This window comes from Populus nigra, chromosome 5 (genome assembly GCF_951802175.1).
Source record: "Populus nigra chromosome 5, ddPopNigr1.1, whole genome shotgun sequence".
In the NCBI taxonomy this organism is placed as follows: Eukaryota; Viridiplantae; Streptophyta; class Magnoliopsida; order Malpighiales; family Salicaceae; genus Populus; species Populus nigra.
Genome location: NC_084856.1, coordinates 15370342 through 15392297, shown reverse-complemented (window position 1 = coordinate 15392297; position 21956 = coordinate 15370342). Strand labels below are relative to the sequence as shown.

The 21956-nt window shown below is 30.6% G+C and overlaps 3 protein-coding genes across 3 annotated transcripts; 2 read left to right on the top strand and 1 right to left on the bottom strand.

Annotated features, from left to right (window-relative positions):
* The first annotated feature begins 3042 nt into the window (after positions 1-3042).
* LOC133694824 (AAA-ATPase At5g17760-like) lies at positions 3043-3736 on the top strand. The gene is made up of 2 exons (XM_062116526.1): positions 3043-3148; positions 3213-3736. Exons 1-2 carry the CDS (start codon positions 3043-3045, stop codon positions 3734-3736), a joined length of 630 nt encoding a protein of 209 aa, XP_061972510.1.
* An 11987-nt stretch (positions 3737-15723) lies between these two features.
* On the top strand, positions 15724-16251 carry LOC133694109 (histone H4). Its single transcript, XM_062115550.1, has one exon. It carries the CDS (start codon positions 15832-15834, stop codon positions 16141-16143), a length of 312 nt encoding a protein of 103 aa, XP_061971534.1. The 5' UTR covers positions 15724-15831; the 3' UTR covers positions 16144-16251.
* A 3505-nt stretch (positions 16252-19756) lies between these two features.
* Positions 19757-21489, bottom strand: LOC133694720 (large ribosomal subunit protein uL2x). The gene is made up of 2 exons (XM_062116393.1): positions 20900-21489; positions 19757-20270 (listed from the first exon to the last, which is right to left on the bottom strand). Exons 1-2 carry the CDS (start codon positions 21337-21339, stop codon positions 19928-19930), a joined length of 783 nt encoding a protein of 260 aa, XP_061972377.1. The 5' UTR covers positions 21340-21489; the 3' UTR covers positions 19757-19927.
* Positions 21490-21956: the final 467 nt, after the last annotated feature.

The window sequence follows — 21956 nt, the reverse complement described above, 5'->3', positions numbered from 1 at the left end:
TGAGAACATGATGGCACTTCCAACAATACAGTGAAAGGCATTTTTATATACTGAAAAGTGTTGCATGCGTTGCCTGAAAGAGCGCGAACGCCTTTCACACACCTCTAGGTGCTTCACACATAAACATCTTTTTTGTTTTTTATTTAGGGTGTAGATGCCTTTGGGTGTGTTATAAGCACATATCTTTTTTTATTTAGTCAAATATCAAAATGCCCCTGAACTAATTTTATAATTACAAAAAAAAATCATTGTAAAAAGATTAAGAAGCCCTTTGACTCCAGGTTTAATTTTTTTAAAGGGTATTTTCATTGTTTTACTTATGCATTTTAATTGTTTATTATTTTTTATATTTGTAAAATACCAAATAGCCCCTTAACTTAAATTATAATAGAGAAAAAACTATAAATATACCCCTGACACCAGTTTTAATTTTAGTTTGATCGTTTCACAATATAATCAAGTTACAAAAATATTTATTTTTCTCATTCTATTTGATAATAATAAATGAGTAATATAAAAAGATTTCAATACTCTTTGAAGCATGTGTTAAGTTTTCAAGGTGAAGGAACAAAAATATCATTACATAAACAATGTTTTTGATGTCTAAAGCTATAATATTTTCCAAAAGGTTTTAACTATTTTTAATAAATAATAATATCGTTGAGATAAAAATTTTATTTACATGTAAAATTATAAAATTTAAAATTATGTATTGTCAATAAATAACTTTTTTTTCTTACATGAAAGGTCCCTTTTCTATAGTAGTAGAATTATTTTGAAAAATTAATAGTGTTTTAAAGTGTAATGCCGATTATTTTTTAAAGTATTTTTTATTTAAAAATATATTAAAATAATATTTTTTATTTTAAAAAATTATTTTTTATATAGCATATAAAAACTATCTAAATATATATATTTTTAAATAAAAAAAATAAAATTTAAACCACGTTTCCAAAATCTACATGTAATTCTCCTTGCTCCGCTCATCCTTCCACCCAAATTCTAAGTACTTTGCCTCGTCAGTAGTGACAGTAATAGCCCGCCTCTTCAACAATTCTATAACCTATCGTGGCTATCTTGAATTACAAGTCCCAACTTTTTATAAATTTTGAATGAAAAAAAAGTGTATCATTGGAAGTGTATTTATTTTTTAAAATATTTTTTATTTAAAAATATATTAAAATAATATTTTTTAAATTTTTTTAAATTTGTTTTAATATTAACTTATCAAAATAATATAAAAACAAAAAAATATATTAATTTAAATAAAAAAAATTAAACTTTTTTAAAAATACTTTTAAAACGTAGAAACAAACATGATTAACCTTTCCTTGATTAATAGTTTTTTCTACTTCTTTACAAATTTTAAATTAATAAAAATTAGAAATGAAGGCACTTGAGTGTGTTTGGTATTGAGGTTGCTGTTGTGGTTGTGGTTTTTAAAAAGTTGTTTTTATAAAAAGTACTTTTAGTTGAGGTTGATTTGGAAAAATATATGTTTGGTTAAAACTGTGGTTGAAATTGAGGTTGAATAAAAAGTAGTTTAATGTGTTTGGTTAAAAAAATGATTTTTAAATTGAGGTTATAAAATAATTAATATATATATATATATATATATATATATATATATATATTAATGATTTTAAATTTAAATATTGTAGATTTAACTACTGTTATTACATCATGAAATAAATAATATTGATATTAAATATTTTTTATTATTCCATTAAACTATGTGCAATGTCATCACATATGAAATATATCCAACAATGATTATATTTTCCATGGTTTCTTAAGCGCGCAACAACAAAAACTGAATTTTTTGTTACGTCATCAAGCGATCTTCTTTTAATTTTTTGAATAAAACACAATTAAAATAAAAATAAAAACTAAATTTCTTTTTAACTGGGTCGGACCCGGTAAGAACATAATTGAAATTGTGATCAAATTCCACAAATGCTACGTCATTATGCGATATCTTTCTAATTTATGTAGTGTTATTAAATAATATTAAATACTAGTTTTTCAAGTAAAACACAATTTTTTTTTAAAAAAAAAATACAATTTCATTATGTACAAAAGTCATTCGACAAGAACTACAGTTTCATCCTCTCTTTTTTTAGCGTGCAATAAAATTAGGTAAAATATTATCAAGAATAAAATTGAGATGACAGTATAAGTAAATTTAATTCACCTTAAACTAATTTTTTTAAAAAACAATATTGTTCATGGTCACATGAACGATACGAGTGAAATCAATTAACTACACTGGTTTTTTGAAAAAAAAAAAGTAAAATTTTCAAATTGTTTTTCAAAAAGAAAGAAAGAAAGAAAGAAAGAAAGTTTACTTTAGTGAACAGTGCTGAACAGTGGAGCATGCTCCACTATTCTGCTTTTTCCCTTACGAGAAGCAACAAAACATGCAGTCCGGCTTTTGATTTTGGTGAGTTCTACCATCAGAAATCAATTCTTTCTTTTTAACCAAACAGCATTTGGTGTGGCAGCCACGTTACCAAACGGCCACTAAAATAACTAGTAAGTAATCTTTTCAATTCTGACATGCATTGTCACAAGCCACTTCACTTACCTTTCTCCTCGTCAGGAAATTCCAGGTAAACTTCTTTGCGCTAGGAGAAATTTTGTTGTCCATATCCACAGCACAGTTTTTCCATGATTGAGCTGAAAGTCGATAGAAATTTGGTTTCTCCGTCTAGGATTAGTCTTTGAATTTACATCATCCACTCCAGCACTTTGTTTACTATAGAACTTGGAACACACCATCAGAGATTAACATCATCGCCATTACAAAAACAAAGAAAAAGAACAGCATAGAGCTAGCAAGCAGTAAAAAGAAGATCAGTGAGATCAAGTCTATCCCTGATAGCTTCTGTTGCAATTCTACGTGGCTACATCAATGATTTCGTTCCGCAAGAAATACGCAGTTTTTTGAAGGAAATAGGCAGTCGTTTCTCCTCAGAACTCACCATGGTTATTAACGCCTCACATGAAGGATAAAAAAAACATCTCTTTTATGCCTTGATGATGTATCTTGGCAGCAATGCTTTCTCTACCGCATCTGTTCCGCAGCGAGTCACGGTGGGCAAGAACGAGAACATCAAGGCACTGCCGTTTAGTCTTGACAGGAACTGTAAGATTGTCGACAATTTCCATGGTGTTGACATGAAGTGGACTTATTGCAGTGAATTATGCAGCACTCCAGTATGAGCTGAAATGGTATGAGCTTTGCTTTCATAAGCGACATGCCTGTATGATCAGGAATAAGTATCTGCCTTGCATTCTTCAAATGGCTAAGAAAATTAAGGATCAAAACAGGGTAGTAAAGTTTTACACTACTCGCGGGGGACGTGATGGATGGAGCTGTAAGGGGAAGGGGATCAATTTGGATCACCCTATGACTTTTGATACGCTAGCAATGGATGGAAACCTCAAACAAAAAGTTACAGAGGATCTTGATAAATTCATCAAGGGAAAGGAGTGTTACAAGAGGATTGGTAAAGTATGGAAACGGGGCTATTTGCTGTACGGCCCTCTCGGAACTGGGAAATCAAGCTTGATAGCAGCCATGGCCAATCATCTTAATTTTGATATCTACAACTTGAAACTGTCTGCTGTCAGTTCTGATCCTTCCCTGGAGTTTTTGTTACTTCAATATGTCCAATCATTCAATTCTTGTGGTGGAAGATATCGACTATTCGATAGAGCTACAGCTTCGTGAAGCGGGGAATCATCTATCAGATCATGATCGAACTCCTCGGCAGCCTTGGGTTGGATTTTTATATTGTTGTTATTCATTTTTTATCTCATAAAAAATCAAGGAAAAAAAAGAGAAAAAAAGTAAAATAAAATTCAAAATATAAAAGGATATACATGAAGAGAAAGCCTAAAAAATTATCCAAGTTAGTAGTGAAAAACCAAAATGATAGATAGAAAAGTTGAAGGACCAACATGTATAAGATTATCAAAATTAGCTATCCAATTCTGATTGACAAAGGATCTATTTGGTAAAACTATTTTTATTTGGGGTAATTAAATAAATACAAATTTGAATAAGTAAGGACTCAATGAGAATTTTGAAAGGTTTAATTATTATTATTTTTTTATGACTTAATTCCAAGAAAAAAAATTGATTTTTGGAGTCAATTTATGCTTTAATTAGAAGAAATTAAAGTCTAGAGGTCAATTTGCAATTTGAAAGAGTTAACTTGGTCAAATCAGGGGCTTAATTGCATAAATAATAAAGTTTAATAGGCAATTAGGAATTTAATTAAAGAAATCCAAAACCAATGACCAAACTGAAAAAGACATGTGATTGTAGGAGCTAAAATTGACCAAATCAGGAGGCCAAATTGAAAAAAATTAAAAGTATGATGGTCAATTAAAGGTCCAAGCACACAAATCAAAAACCAAGAACCAAATAATGAAACTGACATTAAACTTTAAGGTTGATGATTGAGTTTGACGGTGGTAAAATTGCATGAAATTAAGAGTTTCAGAGGCAATTACAAGTGCAATTAAAAGCAATTGGAAGAATGGGAACTAAAATGAGATATATCAAATCCCAAATTGTAATCCTAATTTTTAGGGTTTAACCTAGACGACACGTCGTTCAACTACTATTTAGCTTCTTCTTCGATAGTTTTGGTTGATCGAGTAAACACTCTCATCAAACATTTATATCTTATTTTCTTCAATGAACTTAACAACATCTTATCCCTGATTAGTCATCACTATATTCTCAGATTCTAGGTTGCCAGGGGCAGAGTGAAGGGGAGGCAAGCAGGGGCCCGGGCCCCTGCAGGAAATTTTTTTTTTTTAGGGGTAAAACAAAATTGTGAATTAATAGGTACTAAGGTTGTGGATACCTGTCGGGTGAAGAGAACAAAAGGCTGAAAAGAATGGTCCCACAGCCCACCAATTTTGTGTAATTAATTAATGGATTGTGATAAAAAAAAATGCCTACGTGGAAAGTAATAGGTTACAAAGTGATGGATTTGTTTCTTGTCTTTTCTCTCCCTATAGACTACAAAGTACAACCCTAATATAAATTGTTACAAGTCCAACGCAGCTTATCAAACAAAAACAAGAATAAAGATCCTAAACAGAATTTTTGTGCGGAAAGATTGAAGCAGAGTATTATTTGATTTATTTCTCAGTAAACAAAACAAGGTACGTAATTGGACATTGATAACTTAAATTTAAAATATATTTTTATTTTGTTTTGAGATGTTTGTTAAGAATTTAATAAGATTTTTTTATAATTTTATAATTTTTGTTTTTTTTTTTAAATTTGCTAGTTCTAACAATTGTTTTTTGAATTCTTGTTATAGTGATTTTTTTTTCTAATTGATTAGATATATTTTATTAGTTTGTTTTGATTATGCATGGATTTTTTTTTATGTTTTGTTTTTAGCAGAGGCACCAAAATTATCAATTTTTTCTCACTATATATGTTTTGATTTTAGGTTGAATCATGAACAAAATAAGAAGAATTGATTCTTTTTTTGAAAAAAAAAGAAAAAATATTGACAACTCACAGCCTAGTGAACCAACTCCAAATAATGTTGAAGTTATGGTTAAACAGCCTCTATGTGCTTCAGTTTACAAAGAACCTGCGCTGATTAGTGAGCAGCCTCTTATTAGCATCGATATTGCTCATTTAATTAGAGATCCAAGCAATCGTCCTCAAATTTGGGAATACCCGGTTAATCAACAAGATGAAATTCGAAGGGCATACATTAATTTGGGGCCATATCAACCTTTGATGTCTGAATATCCGCTAACTGGTAATAAACATCCTCGTCGATTTTAGCCTCATAAGTTTAAAAGTTATCCGTCGCTTGAATATTCAGAGAAAAATACTGCATTTTGTTTCCCTTGCTATTTATTTCCAAGTAAACCATCTGGAAAGCCAGGATCAGACACATTTACTGTTAAAGGATTTAATTGTTGGAAGAAAGTTAATGATGGGGAACGATGTGCTTTTTTTACTCATATGGGAAAAGGTCCAAATTCAGCTCATAAATTTGCTACCAGGTGCTTGGAAAATTTAAAAAACCAGTCATGTCATATTGAGAAGGTAGTCAAGAGGCAAACTACTCAAGAAATTCAGAATAATCAATTGCATATTAAAGCTTCAATAGATATTGTTCGTTGGCTCACATTTCAAGCATGTGCTTTTAGAGGGCATGATGAACGTCAAGAATAAAAAAACCGAGGTAATTTTCTTGAAATGATGGAACTTTTAGCATCATATAATGAACAAATAGGTGCTCTTATTTTGGGTAATGCTCCACAAAATGCTAAATACACCTCACATCAAATTCAAAAAGAAATTTTGCACGTCTTTGCTAGAAATGTTCAGTCTTCAATTCGTCATGAAATTGGTGATGCAAGATTTTGTTTAATTGTTGATGAAACTCAAGATGAATCTAGAAGAGAGCAAATGGCCCTTGTTATTAGGTTTGTTGATAGAAGTGGATTTATACGAGAATGATTTTTGGATATAGTTCATGTCAAAGATACAACTACTGCAACTCTTAATGAAGAGATTTCCTTTGTTTTATCTCATCATAATCTGGATGTTCAAAATATTAGGGGTCAGGGGTATGATGGTGCCAGTAATATGTGTGGAGAGTGGAATGGTTTGCAAGCTTTATTTATTAATGATTGCCCTTATGCATATTATGTACATTGCTTAGCTCATCAATTACAATTGGCTCTTATTGCTGCAGCTAGAGAAATATCTGATGTTCACACTTTCTTTCAGAATTTGATTTTTATTATTAACATTGTTAGTGCTTCTTGTAAGCGTAATGATGAATTACGAGCTTTTCAAGCATCTACAATTGAACATTTAGTTGATATTGGTGAGATTGAAACGGGTAAAAGAGTTAATCAAGTTGGTGGTTTGCAACAACCTGGAGATAGCAGATGGAGTTCGCACATCAAATCAATTTGTAGTTTGATAAAAATGTATGGGGCAACTTGCTTGGTTCTTGAAAACATTGCTTTAGATGGATCTACTTATTCTCAACGTGGTGATGCAACGTTTTCATTTAAGTTGCTAATGTCATTTGATTTTACACTAATCTTACATATAATGAAGGATGTTATGGGAATTACTGATATGCTTTGCCAAGCTCTCCAACAAAAATCTCAAGACATTTGAAATGCTATGCATTTAGTGACTACCACAAAGACTTTAATTCAGAAGTTAAGAGATGATGGTTGGAAAACTCTTTTAGAAGAAGTGACATCATTTTGTAAGCATCAAGACATTGAAGTTTCTGATATGGATGCTTGTTTTTCTAGTGTGGGACGATCTCGCCGTAAACAAAAATCAGTAACAGTTGAACATACTACTGAGTTGATATATTTACAACTATCATTGATCAACAATTGCAAGAGCTAAATAATAGATTCAATGAGCAGGCAATTGAGCTTCTTCAGTTGAGCACAGCTTTAGATCCTAGAAATAGCTATAAATTATTCAATGTTGAAGATATATGCTTACTTGTTGACAAGTTCTATCCTCAAGATTTTTCTGACCAAGAAAAAATTCATTTGAGACTTCAGTTGCAGCATTATGAGTTTGATGTACCCAATCATCCAAAGTTAAAGAGCATGTCATCGATTGCTAATTTATGTCAAGGACTGGTTGAAACAGGAAAATCAACAATTTATCCACTAGTTGACAGGTTGATTTGGCTTATTTTGACTCTTCCTGTTTCGACAGCAACTACTGAACGAGCTTTCTCAGCGATGAAGATTGTTAAAACAAGACTTCGTAATCGGATGGAGGATGATTTTCTTACAAATTATTTGATTGTCTACATAGAAAAAGAAATTGCTGAAAGATTCACCATTGATATGATAATCGATGATTTCTATTCTATGAAAGAACGACGAGCACAATTAAAATAAATATGTAAGAATCATTCTTTATTATTTTTTATTTTATTTCAAAGTTTATCAAACATAAATAATGCTTCATTTTAGCTAATGTTTCTTTTATACTTTGTATGTTTATATTTGATAGGTATAAAAACCAACAACATTAAAGTGATGGATACATCATGAAGATGGAATTAACTTCATTGCTTTGACTGAATTTGCTCCAAACCTTTTACCTTATACAAAGGTCATTATATGTTTGTAATAAGTTATTTGAATAAAACTAAATAATACAGGTTTTTTTTTACAACTCATGTATAATAAATTAAAACAAATATTATATATTATTATATTATTTTTGGCCACCCCTAACAGATAATCCTAGCTCCGCCCCTGTAGGTTGCTCGGGTTGGCACTTTCAAACTAATGAATGTAGAGTTACAAACCTCCAAATTTAGTAAGGTTGGATTCAAATAAAATATGTGCACACCCTCTACCAAGATCAGGTAGTCTTCACTGATGATGGCATCAGAGTTACTCTGATGAAGCCTCGAACGTGGTCAACTCAATCATCAATAGTTATGATACTCATTTCATAAAATCATTAATCTTTTTCATGTGTTCACACTTCAAGCTTTATATGTAGGTTCTTATTAAAGGTTTTTCACATTTCTCTCTAGATCAAAAGGCCAGAAACAAACTTATTCTCCAAGTTTGGAAAACTACCAAAACTTCCAAAAACTTACAAACCACCATTGAAAAACCAGCATAGGTAAAAAGCTCACAACTGTGAAATGTACTTCAGAACCTTCTTATTTTGATCAAAGGGCTAAACTTTGATCAATCTATGTTTGAACTCATCAAAAACCCTATAAATACCCCTTGAAAATCAAGAAAAAGAAAAAAAACATAGAGAAACACATTGTGAAAAGACCCTGGTGTGAAGGTTCAAAAGCCTAATATAGAGGGTATAACAAGCTTTCAAAAGGAAAAGATAGTGAAAGGAAAAGAAGGAAAGAAAAGAGAAGGAAAACAACAATTCATATCTAGCAAGTTTGGAAAAGGTATGACCATGTTAAAGTTTAAGTGTAGAGTCTATATGGCCTGTCTATTCATGCTTTCTTAATGTTTAAACCTTTTTGATGTTGTTTGAGCTCATCTTGCATCTTTGGATATATTTTGTTACTGGAATAACTTGATGTTTTTCGGCAAAGTTTGTTTTGTTCTTGTTCTTGTTCCTATTTTAAGTATATTGTAGATTACTCAGGCTTTCATTATGATAGTTTGTTCTAATTTTAGCAGTAATGTGTTGGCGAGGCTTGCACTAAAGGCATGATTCTTGATTTTGATGCTTGTTTGAATTTGTGTTTTTAGCTCAATAACATGTTAATGATGTATTTGAAGTATTTTGATTTGTGATTGAATTTGTTTTATAATAAAACAATAAGTTGCTTTTATTTATGAGTTAAGGATTTTAGAAACATGTTGATCAATTTGATGTTTTTAATGCAAGTTTATGATTCATACAAGTATGTTTTGGCATATAAATGTTAAAAATATCAAGTTTTGAATCCAAATAACATGAATATTATTTGTTTTTTATTTTCCTTTTATGAAATCATCTTATTCTTGTGACTCGAGTCACGGGTTTAATAAGTTGGTTCGGGTTGACTTATGTTGTTTTTTAATCTTTTTTTATTTTATTTTTTGGCATTGAGTTAGTTGAAAATTGAGTTTGGTAAAAAAAAATTATGTGTTTTTCATGAGGTTATTCTAGTCTCATTACTATAATTGTTGATTTGGCGGGTTAATCCAGGTAGTTTTTTTGTCTTTTTTTCAATATAATATTTTTTTTAATTTCATCAAACAGATGCTTTATACACTAGTAAGACAGATCTAGGCCCAAAAAAATGCATGGTTGCATCAGACTAGAGTAGTTGCTAAAAGAGATTATAATAAAAGATTTAATTATTGGATCAAGCTTTAATTTTTATAAGAGGTTCCCGAGGCACAGTTCCAAAAGGAACCCACTTCATCGATCATTCGTTGTCAGATCTCTTGAAATTAGGCTTAGAAGATCATGTATGAGTCAATTTTGTTATGTTTCTTGATTTTATGGATTTATTGTTTGGTTTCAAGCATTTTGTAATTTCCTTTTAAGCTTTAGGATTTTGATTTTGTTTCCTAGTATGGGTAGAATTTTTGGCATATTTAAAAGACATGTAAATTTCTTTGAGATTCAAACAGTATTAGACTTATTTTTTAAAAATAAAATTGTGAATTTAAAGTTTATATCTGCAACTCTTTTCGCTCATTAAGATTTTATCTTTATGTGATTGTTTGCTACTTATCTAGCTTTTGTCTGCATCACATTAAGGTTGTTATAATGTCATTTTCAAGAAATATCACAAATTTGAATATGTGGTTAAAATCTAAAAATCAAATAATCTTGAAATTTTTAGAATGTGAAAGAAAAATCATGGAAAAACAAACAAAGTACAAATTATTAGAAGTGATTCACTAGATTTCTTGAGGATCAATTTAGCATGACAATAATTGTTTCAACCTTATGGCATTTGTATAAAGCATAAAGCTTGGTTAGCCTAAATTATAATGTTAATCAAACAAGACAATCTACAAAAATCAACTAGAAAATGTAATTAACACTATTAATCATACTTCTTTGAATGTTTTGAACTCAAATTGTAATGCAACTTCTCTCATTTTCCATTCAGATTCTTTCTTAGACAAAATTAGCAGCTTACATGAGCAAAAAACCAATAAATACTTCAAAAAATAAACCTTTTCTTTTCTTTTTAATTTTTTCTTTCCTTGCTAGAAAACTTGTACCTTCTTTTTAACAAAAGCACATTTTTCTTTGAGGATTTGAATTATCTCCCAACAATAAGTAAGGTCCATTATCAACCTAAGTTTGTTAAAAAAAAAAATTTAAGATCATGGTTAATAGGCATATTTGAAGACAAATTAAAAGTGGAGTCCACTCATTTTTAGGTTGAAAACTTTGGTATAATTTATTTTTCAATAAAAACTTTTTAAAATGAAACATTAACATGATTAAACCTAAATTTAAGTGAATGAAAAATTGATATAAAAAAACGCTAGATTGACATGTTTTTATGAAACACAAAACCTTTATTCCATATTAAAAAATAATAATTTTCTTATTGTTTATGTTGTGGAAGATGAAGAGATAAAATTGAGTCGAAATAACCTAAGCAAAATGAGCTTTGGACTTAAGTAATATAATTTTTCGACCGACAAAAAAAAATAGTTTTAGTCAACCTATTTTTAGGCTTAGGTATGAGTTTATAATTCTTGGCCCATAAAAAAAAAACTTTTGTCAGTTTATTAGTTTGGCCTATAAAGAATTATTTTTAGCCAACCAATTAGTTTGTTTAGCTCATGAATAAAGATTATGAACATTTTCTTCAACCTCAATAGCTTCTTCAACTTGGACATTTTTATTCAAACACAACATCATATTTAAAGCCAAAACTGTTAGATTTAATTCTAGTTGATAATGACAGGAATTAATTATGGTAGTTCTAAATCAGTTTTGCTTTCAAAATCCTCTATAAAAAAGGACTAAAGACAGAGTGTTTTAAGATAATTTTTTTGACAAGTTTTCACAAAAAAAATTGACACTTTTATTTACCTTGGTTTTCAAATTAGTTTCCTTTATTTTGAGATATGTTTCTTTGTAGAAAGATATTGAGTAGAATTTTCTTGATTTCATGTACTTTGTTTGGAAGTGTATGTAAATAAAAAGGTGTTGTTGGAATCCTATTAGGTTGATTGCATACATCTTATTTATACTAAATGAAAAGTAATAAAGCCTTAAGGATAAATGATTGATCATTGACAACAATAAATTTTTAGCTTGATTATATTTTAAGTGCATCAATAAATAAGTACCCTACATTGATTTTGTTAAGTATAAACTAAATACATGCTTAGTGCTAAGATTGTGTTTCAATCTCTTATGTAATTTTCTATAATTGCTTAGTATACATACTAGTATTTTTGTTTGAATTGTCAGTTTGCCTTGAGATATAATATTACATGCTCATAGACTAAATATTTATGCTCGTAGTCCAGTTTTTAGACAACAATCTTAAGGTTTAATTTTTAATTAGTCTTTGTTTAGTTTTTTATTCCTTTTACAAACTAGTTTAATTGTTAAGGAGATTATTAACTGCTTTAATTTTAAGTTCAAGTTTATCTTTTATCAAGTTTGTTATATTTAAGCAATTTATTTGAATAATATTGAGTTGATGCATGTCATTTATCCTTTTGAACTAAACAATTAAAACTATGCTTAAATTTATCATCTAATCTTTGTTTAGTTTTTAAATGTCATTTTGCAATCTTGTATGGTATGTTCATGCTATTTGTTTAGAAAAATATATTGATATGATATATGTTAAAAAGATACCTTTTGAACATAAAACATCAAACCGTGGTTAATAGTAGCTTGCATATTACAAATCTTTTCTTTATCAATTTGTTTAAGTTTTGTAGTTATTTTAAAATTTATTTTTATACTTACTTTTAGAAATCAAAATTTTTTTTATCCATTGTTTATATAGAATAAAATGACATTAACTCAAGAATTGGTTATCCTGACCAATATTGCTTCGACAAGTACTATTTTGATAAGAAAGATTTCATTGTCATCTTATGTGGTGTCTAGTGAGAAACCTAAAAGCTTCATGGACTGAACTTTAAAATATGAGAACAAAAAATATTTTTCTATTTGACCACTTTAAACTTGGCTTAGTTTTTGTTTGAAACAGTGCTAAGGCTAGCAAATAAACATGATCCTACCATTACGGCAATTATGAAATCATAACAATTTCATATAAAAGAACTATATCTTCAATGGATTGAGCAATACATTATATGATGTGTATAGCTCAATCAAGAGTGTAAAGGCGTTATGAGAAATTTTGGACAAAAAATATAAGGCTAAAGATGCTAGTGTGAAAAAGTTCATAGTAAAAAAAATTTTAGATTTTAAGATAGTCAATTAAAGGATTTTAATAAGCTAAATTCAAGAGTTTCAGCTCATCTTATATGATATTCATACTGAATGCATGATTTTAAATGAATTCTTCCAAGTGGTGGAAATCATTGAAAAATTACTGCTATCTTAGAAAAATTTCAAGAACTACTTTAAGCATAAGCTCAAAGAAACAGAAGTTGAAGACCACATTCTAGGGTTAAGGATAAAAAAAAAATTAGTTGTTTGAAAGAAGAGTTAGCTCTTTTGGTATAGCCTCTAAAGTAAATATTAAGGAAAAAATGTTGAACTTCCACAAATCAATATCACCAAAATTGATCACCTTATAAACAAAGTTTCAAAAATAAATTTGTTTGTTATCGTTTTTGAAATCAGCCTAATCAACAATCTTGAGCAATAATTGGTTGATATTGATACCACAAAACATGTATGCATCGAGAATAAGTGGATTTTTTGGATACTTATCTTACCCAATGATTAATGAATAAAGTATAAATACTTATTATACTTTACTCGAAACTTGATCCACACCCAACTCAAGATATATACATTTATATCACACATACATGTGTATATCACTTATTTTTAAAAAAATTTATATATATATATATATATATATATATAATTTCATCAGTTAATATATGTATACATATCTCAAATATATACATCACTCTTTTATTTTATGTTAAATAATAAAGTATTCATATAATATATAAATAGATACTCAAAACTCAATAAATATGATATAGATATATAAATCTCTTATATGATGGGTAGTGAATAAGATATGAATACAATATAAATCCAATCATTGGGTACCCATGTCATCCTTATTTCTATAATAATAGACCTATTAAAGTCAATCCATTAACCCAACAAATTGACTTACAACTTGATGATCGAAACTTTGGCTAGATCAAATCTGGACTGAATTTAACAAGAAGTATATAAAGTTGCAAAAAAACTAAAAAGTAAAATGAACTCTCTTTTTTCTTTAATATTTTTGTAAAAGAATTAAGAAATTTGTTACAATTAATAAAAGAATGACAAAATCCATTAAAAGATAATCAAAATGTAAAACAAGAAGAAATTATATGGATAGTCTCAAATTTATGTGAAAAGAATTGTTTAATCCACCTAGTATCCTTTTTCTTCCTCTACAATCCTTTTAGTTTTGTAATTTAATTTTGGTCTAAATGTTTTTTTTCTCCACATTTTAGTTATTGTGTTTGATAAGAGAGAAAGTCATTTAAAAATAATATATTATTTTATAAAATTCTTAAAATAATTCTAGTATTTATGTATTATTTCATTTAGCGCTATTCAACTTTTATCATGTTTTTAATAAGATTATAATTTTTTTAAATATTAGCAAGCATTCTTTTTATACAATCATCATAATTGATTTTTCTAATTTTATTTAGTTTCTTTACTATGAGTGTCTATTTTTTAATATATAGTTAAATAAAAAAATAGTTTTTTTAAAAAACATTGTTTTACCTAGATGAGTCAACGACCTGAGTCGTGAGCATGGTAAGTTAAGTTGAACCATGTTGTCGTCTCTTAATATAAAATAAAAAAGATGGTGTTTCGAAACTTTTTTAGTTAAATCGAGTTTTGGCTAATGTTTGGCTCATCTTTGGATATACCGAGTTAGTCGGGTTCTATCGGGTCAACCACCTTACGATTTGATTTGAAATCTGAGCCACACAAGGAGTTGGGTCGAAGGATCTCCATATTGTTCTGCATTTCTAAAAAGTTCTTCGTAATTATGGGCAAGCATTGTTTTATTTTTATGTTTTTAATACAATCACATATAAATTATAAAAAAATACCTTTTTTTTTAATAATAATTCATACTTGTTTTTAGGATAATGATAAGATATTGTCAAAAATTAAATATTTTGGTAAAATAATCGCAAAAATAATTTGGCATGTTGATTAGATATATATTGGAGTTCTAATTAGAGTTTTATCCCTAGTGTAAATCATCCAAGTTTTTTTTGGTTATATGTTATTACTTTTGATTTTTAATAAAAAAAAGTTAGATTTGATTTTTCTTAAAATTAAAAATGCTAATAAAAAAGGAAGACTTTTACTATTAAATTAGTTTGTTTTGATGGAGTTTTAATTGTTACTCTTCTCAGAATAATTTAATGGTATATAATTCAGTAAAAAAATTTAAAGTTATTTTCATATTTTAAAAATAAAATATCTTAGTTTTTATATATATCTCATATTTCTTAGCTTGATAACTTAACTTTTAATCCGTGTTAAAATCTCTTTTTAAAATTTATTAACACATTTAATTCATAATTTATTTTATTAAATATATACATTTAGTTAATGATATTTTGTTTGCAACTAGAAAATACATTAATACAGACAAATGTTCTTTGATATTTAAAAATATCCTGATCGGACGCGCCACAAATCGTGGCCAATTATCCAGTTGGAAAAAACTCCACGCTGGCAATCCGTATATCCTGTTTATCTCACTAACCGTTGGATCGACCCAATAAACGGTCAATACAAACAGCAACCCTCTTGACGCGGATTAACATTTTAAACCATGGATAAAACATAAATCCACCGGATCTTACAAACAGAAGGAAGCCACGCTGGCAATCCGAGTTATCATTTCAGTATCTTATAACAGCCGTCAGATTTTCTCAAACCATCGGTGCATATTAAACCACAAAAAACACAAATCTCGTGACCGCCAAAACAACCGCCAATCTGAAAAGTTGAAAAAACCCCGCTCTGCCCACTATATATACCCAACAAATCTCTCTGCGTTCACCAAAACTGGAAGTCTCTCCCTTTGGTTTCCGAGAAAAACTTTAAATTTTCCAAGAAAGGTTGCGTGGAAGATGTCTGGGAGAGGAAAAGGAGGAAAAGGGCTGGGAAAGGGAGGTGCAAAGAGGCACAGGAAGGTGTTGAGAGATAACATTCAAGGAATTACGAAGCCAGCAATTAGAAGGCTAGCAAGAAGAGGCGGTGTGAAGAGAATTAGCGGGCTCATTTATGAAGAAACAAGAGGAGTTTTGAAGATCTTTCTTGAGAATGTGATTCGCGATGCTGTCACTTATACAGAGCATGCTAGGAGAAAGACTGTGACTGCCATGGATGTTGTCTATGCTCTAAAGAGGCAAGGTCGTACTTTGTATGGGTTTGGGGGTTAGGGTTTTTTGTCCTCTGTTCTGTTTGTATGGGTTTATTTTGCCAAGAAATCTATATCTTTTGTGAGCTGTAACAAGAAATTTGAATCTAAAATGGAAAGATTTCGTAAATTCAGACTTTTGTCTCTTGTCTTATCTTTTTCTTATTAATCAAATGTTGCTATTTGAGGCCATGGGTGCTTGCTGCATTTTAATTCAATTTGTTTGATGCTGCAAAATAAGCCCATGAAGTTGTTTCTGGTGAAATTCTTTTCGGTATCATCCCTGATATATATAAATAAATCTAATAGAAATACAAGAGGAGCATGTAATTAAGCAATGATTTGTTTCTCTCTTGTTGATTTTTCAAAACTAATTCTAACAGTAGGATACACCACAAATTAAAAGACAGACTCTAGAAGAGCTCTACTATTGTGTAACCAAATAAATTCTGGTAATGGCGGAAACCATACACCGTCAGTTCAGTTCATGTTGCCTTTAAAGCTAACAAAACCCAAAAGTATATCCAAGAAAGAAAAAAGGATCACTTCTGAAGGTAATAACTAAAAACTAGCTAGTAATTCTTTAACTTTTTTTTTTAAATCATCTTAGATTTTTTATTAGAATAACACAATTTTTCTTTTTTTGGATGAAGTAACACATATTTTTCTTGTTGTGCTTGTGATATTTGCTAAATATTACTATTTTTAAGCGTGATGAAATGATTTTCACGTTTTAGAATAATAATATTTAAACATGTTATATTTATAAAATATAATAATTTAACATATAGCTTCATTGTTAATCCTAAAGATTACTTGGTTGGTTAATTGATTTAGTTGTATGAATTGGTGGATTGTTTTGTATAAAATTATAATTAATTTTTTTTTTAAAATATATTTTGAGTCAAAATATATATATTTGTCCAACTTTTAGACTAAATAATAGATTTCAATTAAAATTTCAAAATTTTTTTGTTCACATAGTAATTGTTCTTTTTGTTTTTTAATATTGATGATGTAGTCAGGTTGCGATAACTAATAATTCTGAACAATCAGGTATGAGTCTATCACAACTAATTGGATGAGTGAGTTTATTACAACTAATTGAATGAAGATTTGTCACAAATAAATTATATAGATAATCTAATAGATACATTTATAAACTAAGAAGGCCAAGAAAAAATCTAATTGCGCTAGACTAGATTGATGATTTAAAATAATTATAACTTTTGATCCAATTATTAGATCATACTCAAAATTTTACAGAAATTTTTAGAGATTATTTTCCGTGATTCCTTACTATTATATTTTTATATTTTTACAATATGATAAAATCTCTAGTATTTTAATAATTTTTGTGATTTTTTGTATGATTCAGTCTACTAGAATTGTGATATTCAAAAATTTACTATTTCAACAAAACTTTTGGCTAGTATGTTTAATTTGCTTTATTATTATTATTATTTTGTATTCTAATTACCAATTTATCCGTAATTCTTGTACACCCAAGTCAGTCAGTCCTGCACATTTGCATTTAAACATTAAGTGGTAAAAAAGGCCTCACACCACCACCACTCCATTACCCCAGAAAACAACCATCCATCCAAGTAGAAGATGTTAAGTCTGCTGCTAAACCACCACGCATGCATATCAAAGCCACTCATTATACCGATGACGAGGACGAGGACGACGACAACAACCTGGCAAGTGGGGCGAATCTCCACCGTTCGAGTTATCCGAATGTGGTTGGGGCGAATTTGAAATTGGTATCTCCATACTTTTCCACGACGATGTCTGTGATAAGCACGTGGACTTTTGAGTAGTCGAATAGTTAATATGGTGAGGGAGATTATCTTGCTAATGGTAATTTACTTTAGCTCTGTATGCCCATTTAGGGTGAGGAGGAGTTAGCTTTGACCATCTGTCTCTCTGCTGCTTTCTGTTACATGCTCCTTCTTGGTTGGTTGGACTTTTAAAGGCTATTGAAAAAAGCTAGGCTTAAGAAAAAGTAAATATTGGATCTGTACGTATCTTGTGTGCTTGTTCATGTTATTTCATGGTTAGACTGCTTCAGTGTATAGAACTTGTCAGGATATCTTTTCTGATGGCATAATAAATATGACAGATGCAAGCTCATATTCTTAAGCAGAGAAGACAATTGAAGGTGCTAGATGGACCACCCCAACCATCAAGACTAGTTTACGGTATGATTTCTGAATGTACATTATCGTGAACTTGGATGGTGAAAGTCAAATCGCTAGTGGTAATTGGATGTAAAAAATGTGTACTAGCCCACGTCTAGGGACTCTCTTTTAGTTTTAGTTTTGAAATTCTCTCAACTAAGTTGTGTAAAAACCAAAGTATTCTGGGAGAATTTTACGAAAAGTGCATGGCTATATAGGATCTTGATGACCAGAGAAGAGATATTACTTGCATAATTTTCTGTTCTGTTCTCATGTCTTGTGAAAGCAAACGGTTAGAAAGTTGCTTGACGGAAGCATGTCCTGGAAAAGGATGTCTGAGTAGAAAGCTGTTTCATGCTAGGCCGATTCCTTAAAATGGCAATTTCTTAAGCCTTCATAATGCTCTGGTGCTCTGATATCTGCACAATACCAAATGGTTTTGATCTAAGAATTCTCCGAAGTTGGGATTTTTCTTGATGGGAAGTTGAAAAATAATTTATAATTCAAGTATCCAGTCTCTGAGTTTGCCAAATATGTGGTTTCTCGGAGTCTTGCATCCTGCTAATGTCAGGCCTGCGACGTTGTGCTATTTTCTAAAAAGATTTTACACTTGCTAGTTTGTAAAATATTTTTGCTGATTGTGCTCGTTTCAAAAAAAAAAAAAAAAACTCGGATTTCGCTGAGCACTTTGTGGGTCCATGCTAACCCTCCATAACTTCTCATGCTCAACCTTACATAGCTTCTGTGACCACTAGAATTCTTGCACTGTGAGGTGTAAATGTGTATTTCTGGCAGTGAGCAAAAGATACCAGAATTCTTACCTCTTGATTTCTCGGAAGACCTCAAAGCATCAGCTTTCTTAGAAAGGGATTTATCAAGTTTTCCTTTTGATTCTACAGATGGGTTTAAAAGGGGATGGGCTTGCTATTAACAGATCTAGCTTCTAATCTGCACTGTTATATCCAAACTTGATCTCTTACTTGTAAGAGATAACCATTCTTTCTTTCCACCCTTTTGAATTGATTCTCTGATAACTTTTAAGAATGAGAGCTCTATAAATTTAGAGAAATTGGGAAAATTCTATACATAAGTGAAAAGAATTTTGGATAAAGAGAAAAAAGAATTGTGTTTATAAAACTTGAGTTATTAATATACACAACATTTTCATCATTATTACAAACCAAGTGATGGCAATTGCATCCGTGCAATTGCAGCTACCATTTTAGCAGCGCATCCTAAATTCACACTTTTCACTAATCACCATTATGGTGTGTTCCATCGCAGAGGAACGATGCCACAAGTCCATTTCCACCACCAAACATTCTCACTCATCAATATTGAACATGCACAAACCTCGAGTTAACTTCTAAACAACCAGGTTATGTTTGCGGAATGAAACTCAATCCATCTAAAAGTAGATCTACAACTCAACAACGCAAGCCATAATCCAGATAATTGAACATCCACCGTCAGCAAAAATATCTATATCTTAAAACATAGTCATGCATAGAAACCGTCGGAAACTTAAGAATCCAAACAAAACTTTCATTGGAAACATCTCAAGTACTGAAATAATCTAATAGGCTGACAATAAACAAAAAACAATGAAGCCAGTGAAACTCCTTAAGCCTTGTCAGCCTTGGAAGCGGTGGCAGCTGCTTGTCCTCTAAGACGACCAGTTCTCCTAGCAGCAATGAGACCAACCTTTTGGCCAGGAGGAGCATCACGCCTGACTGTGCTAGCATGACCAATATGTTGATGGTTACCACCACCATGAGGATGCTCAACTGGATTCATAGCCACACCACGCACCTTAGGCCAGCAGTTCCTCTTCACTCTGAACTTGTGGTAAGCATTACCAGCCTTCAGCATGGGCTTCTCAGTCCTTCCTCCACCTGCAACCTGTCCAATCATTCCACGGCAGCCACTTGGAACGATCTTCTTGGAACCAGAAGGGAGCTTGATCCTACAAGGGTTAATTCCATCATATGATTAACAAAACCATCTTACAAAAATGAAAAATCTACTAGCACAAAAACTTGTCAAAACCATTGCATATAATCGCCATAGCCAAATCATTTAACTAAAACCACTACGGATAACTGAAACATAACCTTCCAAGACAGAAAACCACCAGAACTTGACAGAACCAGTTGCAACCCTCATCCAATGATAAAACGATTCAAATCCGACAGTAAAAATACATTTCATTTCAAAACAAATCGATTTTTGACCTCCAAAACAAGTTAGTGAATATCTTTTTAAATCTGCATGTAAAATCAATAATCCACGGCAACAGCAAACAAACACATATTCACATGATCAATCATAATCATACAAAAAAAAAACACATTTCGACCATCCATATAATAACTGAAAGAATTAATCGACAGACAAACATTTCCACTATAACAATACATCTCAACCCAAGCTATAACCTAATAAAGTTCATCTATTCATTACAACAAAATAACAAAAACCAACTTCAGATTCACAACATATTCATCATCAAACATTATCAAACATCAAACCAACAAAAAAAAACAAACCCATAAAATTATTCTAAAAAAACTAAAATAAAAGGTTAGGTTATACCTAGTGGTGTCATTATCAGGGTTGTGACTGATAACAATAGCATAATCCCCCGAAGCTCTAGCAAAAACACCACGATCTCCAACATGATGTTCGACGTTACAAACAACAGCTCCTTCAGGAACAGATCTCAAAGGCAAAACATTTCCAACCATCAAATTCGCCTTCTTGCCACAGTACACAAACTGCCCGGTATACATGCCCTCAGCAGCAACAAAAAGCTCCTTCTGCTTCTTGTACCTAAAGGGGTGTCTGAAAGTAACCCGGGCTAATGGCGCTCCACGACCTGGGTCGTGAATGATTTCGGTGACAACACCTTTCAAGTAACCATTCCTTTCACCGAAATCAAGAGATCTGAACCTTGCCGGACCCTTGCGATGGTGGGTATGGGATTTAAAGACAGATCCTGCTCCCTTACGTTGAGCACGGATTACACGACCCATTTGTGGTTATTGTGTGTGAAGTGCTTGGCTCTCTGGAGAGGGACGGCGAAGTGTGATAGAGGCGAGAGATGAGGGTGAGGTTTATGAGAGTGATATATACGGCGATGGGTGTATTAGGGTTTCTAAGGTGTAGGCAGGCTAAATTTTAGGTTTTTGGATGTGAGACCTGTCTTGTATTATAAAGTCCATTTGAGTGGGTTGGGCCATGATAATATTCGTTGACTATAGACTGTGATGTGATGAAATTAAAACGCTTACGCGGCGGCCCAGTGTTTTATATTTTTTTTTAAATTATATTTTTGGATCTGTTAAAAATAAATTTTAAAAAATAAAATATATAATTTTTTTTAAAATATTTTTAAATACAACTACTCAAACACTCTCTAAATCCATTATTTTTACCACTTTTTTTTCTTGATATTTTAATTTTATTTTATCAACTAGTTAATTACCACTTTTGATACCAACTAAGCTAATAATGATACGATGTAAATATTAGGCTACCATTGATAATGTTATTCCGAACATAAAATTATGGTATTAAAACTATTTTATTCTCACTCCTTATTTATTATAAAATATATTAAGAGACTGCATTATTCTTTGTTTTTAGTAAA